The 8085-nt window shown below is 52.3% G+C and overlaps 1 protein-coding gene across 2 annotated transcripts in view; it reads left to right on the top strand.

Annotated features, from left to right (window-relative positions):
* Positions 1–5857: 5857 nt before the first annotated feature.
* The window catches only part of IGDCC3 (immunoglobulin superfamily DCC subclass member 3), a 106155-nt gene continuing 103927 nt past the window's right edge, over positions 5858–8085 (top strand). For both annotated transcript variants that reach the window (XM_053364688.1, XM_053364687.1), the window contains exon 1: positions 5858–6407. In XM_053364688.1, coding sequence (XP_053220663.1) covers positions 6332–6407 — 76 coding nt within the window. In that variant the 5' untranslated portion in view covers positions 5858–6331. The remainder of the gene's footprint in view (positions 6408–8085) is intronic.

The following is an 8085-nucleotide window of genomic DNA, read 5'->3' as shown; positions in this document are numbered from 1 at the left end:
GCCAGCAGCGTTGCCAACAGCATACAAATCAATATGGCTAACCTGATCCAAAACACCCACCCACCTCACTCACACACGAAAACAAAGATCACCACAGCCAATCACAAGCAAACAATCACACCCTAGGCCAACCCCAACCTCTCTCACCACCAAAGGAACACAAGTGAACAACACAAGCAACGCTGACACCAAACTCTACATACATTAAACATAATAGAAACACCGCCACCCGACCCCACCCCCATCCATCTTCCCTCTCTCCACCCCCCCTTTCTTTTTTCTTTCCTTTTTCTTCTCCCCCTAATGCCTCAACAAATGAAACGGATTTGTAAAAATGTTACATGGAAGAAGGAAAAAAAATACGAGGCACTACACTTCTGTAAAACAAGAAAATCCTTAATAAAAAATATTAAAAACAAAACAAAACAAAGTGTGCCAGCAGCTACCCACTTGGAGGTTTTAAAAAGGGTTAGGACAAAGCCACAGTGCCCTCGGGCCCCTGCCATTGACCAAGGGACCGTGGCCCCTGGAGGGTTCCACCCTCTGCCTCCCAGAAAGAACATGGCAAGGAGGAGACTCAACCTGGTATCACTTTCTCTGCCTTCTTCTTTGCTTTCCCCTGTCTCTTGCTTGAAGGGGAAATAAGCAAAAGCAGAGACTTGGTGGGTTTCATTATATCTGGGGATATTAAATCAGGTCTGGCTTTAGAAGCCGCCCCTCCACCCTGTCGCCGGACCTGCCAATCACAGATTAATGAACTCCATCATGCCCATTGGTTATTTACATACATGTTGATAGGTTTTAAATGAACTGGAACCACTCAGGAAACAGATTTACATGCTGGTGTGGCCATCAGGATGAAAACATCTGCTCTGTGTGCAGCAACAGTTAGGGAAGAAAGTAAACCAGATGTTGGACTTAATTACAAAAAGCAGAGCGAGAAAGTGGGAGCATTCTACTGAGAGTTCCTGGGGTGGTGAGGGGGTGTCACAGGATGTACTCCTCTTCGAAATGGCCAGGTCCGATTTCCTGCCAGCATTAGACATGGTCAGGGAGGTATAAATTCCAGGGGGGGGGACGGGGACAGCAGGAGGGTAGGGTGCTACATCCTTCTCCTGACCACCACCTCCCCCCTGGAAATCTCACATCTCAACCTATTTTTAATATTTCTTCTTTCCCAGATGGGCTCCCAAATTGGAAGTCTTGGGAGAAGCATCAGTGGCAGTTGTGCAGTGTTCTGGGTGAAAGCAGGTGGTGGAGAGGGGCTGGTGTTTCAGTTTTTTTTTTAAAGTAATATTTATTAAAAGTTTAAGAATTACAGAAAGAAGAAAGAAAACAAAGTTAAACAAAACAAAACAATACACTACAATACATAAAAAAACAACAAAAAACACTACTTAACAAAACAGAAACAAAAACAGAAAAAAACTAAAAACACATCCAATATTTCCATGTCTCATCCTTCATTTACTTGTTTCATCGACCTCCTCGCACCTCCCTTTTTTGTATTCTAGTTCAGTTAGCTATTTCAGCAAATCCTTTCCATCGTTCTCAGTTTTTGTCCTATAATTTATCTTAACACAATCTAACCTTACTTTTTTCCCCTTTGACCCATTAACAATCTATTTTTTACTTAATTCTTTATAACATTTCTGCTAAAGCCATATAACTTCATTCCAGCATCCTTCTAACATTCATTAATTTTACAATGTTTCTGTAAATAGTCTTTAAATTTTTTCCAGTCTTCTTCCACCGACTCTTCTCCCTGGTCTCGGATTCTGGTGTTTCTGCAGCAAGGTCTCGGAGGTTGGTGTTTCTGCAACAAGGTTCTTTGCAGAGTCCCCGTCTTCAGTGTCCTAGTCATTAAAAATGGCATTAAATATTTATATATCTAAAAGACAATCCTATTTTAAAAAAGCTAGATGAAAACATTCCACCCACACAAAAAGACCAAAGGGCTGATGAAAAAGAAGTTTTTGCCTGGCACCTAAAAGATGTATAAGGATGGCGCCAGGTGAGCCTCTTTGGGGAGAGCATTCCACTAATTGGGGGCCATCACTGAAAAGGTGTGTTCTTGTGTTGCCACCCTCCAGACCTCCATGAAGGGGGCCCATCTACAGATGACAATCACAGGGTCCAAGCTGGTTCGTATGGGGAGAGGCGGCCCTTGAGACATTGGGGTACTGAGCTGCACAAGACTTTATCAGTCAAAACCAGCACTTTGAATTGCGTCCAGATGTTGCAAAGCGAAGGAACACTGAAAACACAACGTGCTTCCTTTTCAAGAGAATGATGTGCAACTTCTGCTACATGCAATGGAACTTGATGGAAAACACAACTTAAGTCACTCCTCCCCCCCCCCCAAAAGGGAGCTCTCGTATACCCACGTATGCGCACAGAAAAGAGCAGAGCTAGTTGAAAGGCAACACATGGAGATCTGCACTGATCCTTGCAATGCATCCCTAGTTATTATTACTGTATAATTATAAGATCTTTGTATAATCGTGGATGGCTGCATAATTTTAGAGGGGAATTGGCGGTGACTATCATGGAGCAACCCTGCACCTCTGAATTTGCAACTACACTAGGGATCAGTGGGGATGATTTGATGGGACAGGTTGGCAGCCACCGGCATGTGCCCCCCCGAAGGTTCCCCACCAAGGAAAGTGGCCCTCGCATTGAACAACAGCAGCAAAAGGTTTGCAATATGTCTCTGCGCGATGCAGTTTTGGCCTTGCCAAAGACGCAGACCCCCAAACACTGGTCTTTTCCCCAGAACAGTGAAAGCCTCGTTTCGCCCGCGTCTCCCTCCCTCTTTTCTCCTCCTAATTATCCACGAAAGTGCGATTGCTCCCGATGCAGCTGGGATTGTTTTTGCAAGCGCCGGTCTAATCTGCTCGCGACGGCTGTGGAATTCAGTAGCTGCTCCGGCGAAGTGAGAGCCGGCCTGGTCTGCTCTTCCCTCGCAAGGGGCTCCCGCTCACTGTTTGGTAATACAATCTAGTCCGGCTAGAGGTGATTCAGAGGAACTGGAGAGAGGGGGGGGACGGGGGACGGGACAGGGTGGCATATAGGGAGCCGGAGCCCAGCTTGGGTACGTTCCCCAGGCTCCGCAGCTCGGGCGCTTCTGGCTCCGGAGGAGAAAGGAGATCTTTCTTACAGCGCAGCAGTAAAACTATTTGCACGCTTGCGAAGCTAAGCAGGGTCAGGCACGGTTTCAAATTGGATGGGATACCATGTATCACAGGGAGTTGGACTAGATGACCCTTGGGGTTCCTCCCAGCAATACAATCCTATGAAAATAGCGCTGGAGGTTTCTGAAACTTAGGGGTGTCTAGAAAGAAGCATGCCTGCCTCTCTCATCAGGCAAGGAGTCGGGATCAGCCGATTTAAGTGGCAGACGACCCCAGACTTCATTAGGAATAAGGGGCGCGGCCTGCCCTGCAGGGATGTTGTTAGCGGGCGTTACAAGCAGTCCCAGGTCTTTTGCACAGGAACTCCGGCATCTGTCTCCCCACCCCGCTTTAAAACTTAGTTTTATATATTTGTTGACTTTGCTTCGATGGCAGCTTTCCCTTTGAAAACGACATACAATATTGGCACGTGAGCACATGCAACATTTTTGTAGCTGACATGACTCCTAGCCCTGACCTGGTAACTGTCGCCGAGTCCTCACAGAATCATAGCACTCTAGAGTTGGAAGAGACCCCAAGGGTCATCTAGTCCAACCCCCTGCAATGCAGGAATCTCAACTAAAGCATCCATGACAGGTGGCCATCCAACCTCTGCTTAAAAACCTTCCGTGAAAGAGAACCCACAACCTTCCAATGTAGTCTGTTTCACCGTCGAACAGCTCTTACTGTCAGAAAATTCTTCCAGATGCTTAGTTGGAATATCCTCTTTTGTCATTAGAATCCGTTGGTTCTGGGTCCTATCTTCCGGAGCAAGAGAGAAGAAGCTTGCTCCCTCTTCCATGTGACAGCCCTTGAAATATTTTAAGAAGGCTATCAGATCTCCTCACAGTCTCCTCTGTTCCAGGCTAAGCATACCCAACTCCCTCAACTGTTCTTCACAAGGCTTGGTTTCCAGAGCCTTGATCATATTGGTCACCCTCCTCTGCACACGTTCCACTTTGTCAATATCCTTCTTAAATTATGCTGCCCAGAACTGGACACAATACTCCTAGTACTGGGACATTTTAGCCCCCGAGAGCGCCCCCCGTAGGCTGCCATGGAACCTGACTTTTTAGGCTGTAAGTAACGCCTCTGTTGCCTTTACACTGTCAGACTGTTGGTACTTCTGCACTGACCTGAAGTGACTCTTCAGGTTTCTGAACGGGAGCGAGGGAGATCATAAACAGGACAGGGGTTCTCTAGGACGGAACCTGGGACCTTCTGCACGCCAAACATGTGCTCTGCCAGTGAACCACAGTTTGCCCCCGCTCCAAACAGAGTCTTCGGCAAAGGCGGGCCTTCGGTCCATTTGGCTTAGCATTGCCTGCACTGACTGGCAGCAGCTCTCCAGGGGCTCAGTCTAGAGCTTTTTTCCCAGCCTTACTTGAAGATGGGGACTGAAGGAGATGCTCTGCTACTGAGCTGTGGTCCTTCTTAAAGATAAAAGGCTCCAGACCTCATGAATGTAAAAGAGGAGCTGATTTAAACACGGGAAGCGGCCTTCGTTCTGTTCAGTATTGAACAGTGTACGGGGGCGGGGGGGGGGCAACCAGCATGCAAAAGTACCCCTACTTTACAGCCCCGCGACAACCATCTTCTTTCTCAAGCCGGGCTGCTGCGCAACGTCTGAATGTCAAGCGATCATCTTTTGTTTCTCTCGCGCTCTCTCAACCCCCCGAATCCCAACTCAGCACCTGCTCTCCGTCCCCTGACCGCTACTCTACTCTCGCCCGTCTCTAGTACCAGGCCTTGTGGGACGCCCGGGCTCAGTTTTCGGGGCGCAGAGGTCCTCGTCTGCCCCGGCCCGTGGGAGGAGCGTATGGGAGTCCCTGGGAAACTGTAGAAGGGTTTTCATCCTTTATCAAGCCCTCTGTCTTTGCAACCCCCCTGCCCGGCCACACCTCTTCAGCGGTGTGCATTTTTTGCCACCGTCCAGTTCCCAACACCACCGCAGTTGCTACTTTCGACAGCGCTGCTGATCCGGAGGAGAAATTTCCCCCCTTAAGGGAATCTCCAACCCAGCGCAACTCATCGCCGCCGCCACCCCCTGGTGCAAAATCTCCTCGACCGCCCCAACTAACTTTTCCACCCCAAAATAATCATCTCTCTCCCCTCCCCACCTCAAACAAAAACCCCACTGCCTCACATTTGCACCGCGGGCCACGAAATCCCTGCGTGTGTTTTCACGGGGCCGGGGGTGGAATCTGTGCATTTATTTAGGGGTGGGCTCTTTTTTGAGGGGAGGGGGCGCAGACATTGCAGACCCGCAAAGAGGGGCAACCCCATTATCGGTCGTAGCTTTTTCTTTGCAACGGGAGGGGGGGAGAGAAAGGCTTTTCAAGCCTTTGCAAAGCTGCGCTGGGGAGGGCAGAGACCCTCACCCCCCCAACCCCCCCACCGTCTGACCTGCTTTGATTCCTAGCTGCATTTAAAGGAAACCCCCTCCCTCGGCCAAAAAAAAGGGAAGTCATTGGGGGCGCTTCATTTGGCCGTGAGCGCTGGCCGGCGGGGTCCGTCCCGTCGCAGGAGCCAGGGAAGCCGGAGCGCGCCGGCCGGCCGGCCGTTGGCTCGCCTTTTGTTCTGCCCCCTTTGCTGGGGACTCCCAGGGGAGGGGAGGGGCGGGGCGGGAGGAGGAGGAGGGTTGGGGGGCTCGAAGGCGGCGGCGCTGCTGTTGCTGCTACTGCTGGGGCGCCGCCTGGCAGGCAGGAGAGGCGAGCCGGGCGCCGGGAGAGCCGCCGCGCCAGAGCGCACGCCGGCGAAGAGGCAGGCAGGCAGGCCGGCTGCCCGTCCGGCAAGATGGCGCAAGGCGGCCCTCGCCGCCGCGCAGGCTCCTCCCGTCCTCGCTGCCGCCGCTACTGCTTCTCCTCGAGGCGAAGGTTGAGGCGTTAGGCTCGGCCTGCCCCACGGACGGACGGTCGGATCCCCGCACCCATCGTCGGCCCGGCCTGGCTCCGAGGGCGCTCGTATTTGGGCCCGGCGGCGGGCGCACGTGCGCGGCCGCTGCTTTGTGCAGCTCCGTGGGCTCCTCGCCACGCCTGCTTCGCCCAGGAGAGAAGCGAGGCAGCCGCGCCGGACGGGGCTTCGTCGCCGAGAGAAGGGTTCGGGGGAACCCGCCCGCGGGGAAAAGAAAGAGGACCTCTCCAATCTTCCCGGAGCCAATGGCTCCCCGCGGCTGGCCCTTGCCGCCGCTTTGCTCGCTCGCCTGCCTCCTGGTCGCCGCCGCCCTGGCAGCAGGTAGGCACGCGGGGTTCCCTTCGGAGGGGCAGGGGGACGAGGGGGGCACCGATTCTCCAGGAAGGGTAGGGAACCCCCTCCTCTGACTAGCTGAGATTTCAACTTTGGGGCGTGCGCCCTTTTCAGACTTTGTTTTTCTTCGACGGGACGGGGGAGCCCTTTTCTCGGGGTGTGTATTATGTGTGTGTGTGGAAATGGCAATCGCACCCCGAAGCTCCGGACTGGGCTGTTGCCGCGCGATCCCCTCCCCGGCTTCTCTCCGGCTGCGTTTGGGTGCGCGCGTGGTTCTCCCCTTCTTTCCTCCCCTTCTCTGGAAAGCACATGGGTCTGTCAACAAGTCCTCTTCCAAGGAGGGAAACGTGCCAAGTCGCAATAAATAAACCGACGACCGCGATCCGCCTGTTCTCTCCGCCTCCCTCGCCTCCTTCAGAGGCACAACGGAGAGGCTGAGAGAGAGGCGCTTCTGGGCGAAGCACCAGCTCTTGCAGGGAAGGAGCTGCGCTCGCCCTTCTGCCTCGGATAAAGGCTTCTGCACATGATAAAATCATTCTCGCCTTCCTCCGCACCCTCTTTGTTTAAGAGCATCAGGAGCGCTGTGCTTCGGACCAGACCGAAATCGCGCCCTGGTGCTCTGATTCCAGCGCTGCCTAACGAGCGAGAGATGCTTCTGCAAAGCTCAGAAAGGCATCTTTCCCCAGCGCCTGGGCTCCAGGGGTCTAGTTCCTCTTCGCAGTGACTGGTAGCTATTGCCTGACCCGTCTTTGGTGTATTTATTTAATCTCCTTTACCAAAAAAAAAAAAAAATAGTGGTTGTAGTAGCTCAGTACAGTACAGCTCAGTACAGTACAGTACAGTACAGTTCAGTGATCATCTGTTTTGCGTGCAGAAGGATCCCAGATTCAAATCCTGGTTACCTCTCCAGGTAGGGCAGGGAGAACCTTTCTCTAGGGTTTCAGCTGGGACGCTGCCAGCCGGTGTAGGCAGTACAGACCCAGGTGGAGCAATGGTCTGACTCACTGTAAGTTCCCTTTCTCTGTTCCTAGGTCCTGTTGGGTCTTATGGTAAGGAGCAGTGTACATTGCTAATGCAGGGTTGAGCCACGGTTTTGCAGTTGCTTCCATTTGTTGTGTGTTAAGAATAGGCCATGTGGAGAGTGAGATTTCCCTCCGCACCAGTGCTGTGGTGAGGCAGGACGCCTCTGATTCCCAGAGACAGGGTGCCTCTGATTGCCACCAGGTCTTGGGGTTCGGCAGTTGGGGGTGGCTCTCTCTCTCTTGTCCCGGTGGGCGTTCCCAGCATGTTGGGGACAGATTAAATGGACATTTGGTATGGTCCGATTTTGGTCAGTTCTTACGGTCATGGGCTGGAAGGGGTTTGTGGAGTATGGAGGTTGAGATACCCTTTCAGTATGAAGTGGGGTGCAAGAAGGGGTGCGTGTTTTCAGTTTGCTGGAGGGAAAGTCCAGAGAACCCGATGGGTATGGAGGAGTCAGTGGGTCTCGCGTGTCCCACTCTCCCTGCTCCTTTCAAAACACAGAATTGCTGAAATGGTTGTGGGACCGACTCTTGGGTTTCAGGGACAAAGCAGGCGTCAATGGGGATGTGCTGGCTTTTTCTCCTTCTTACTGTTCTTATCTGGGATGGCAATATCCCGGTACAAATTGGGAGGTATCCATAGG

Source organism: Podarcis raffonei, chromosome 14 (genome assembly GCF_027172205.1).
Source record: "Podarcis raffonei isolate rPodRaf1 chromosome 14, rPodRaf1.pri, whole genome shotgun sequence".
NCBI classification, from domain to species: domain Eukaryota; kingdom Metazoa; phylum Chordata; class Lepidosauria; order Squamata; family Lacertidae; genus Podarcis; species Podarcis raffonei.
Note: the sequence above shows the minus strand (reverse complement) of the source record. Positions and strands in the feature narration are given on the sequence as shown.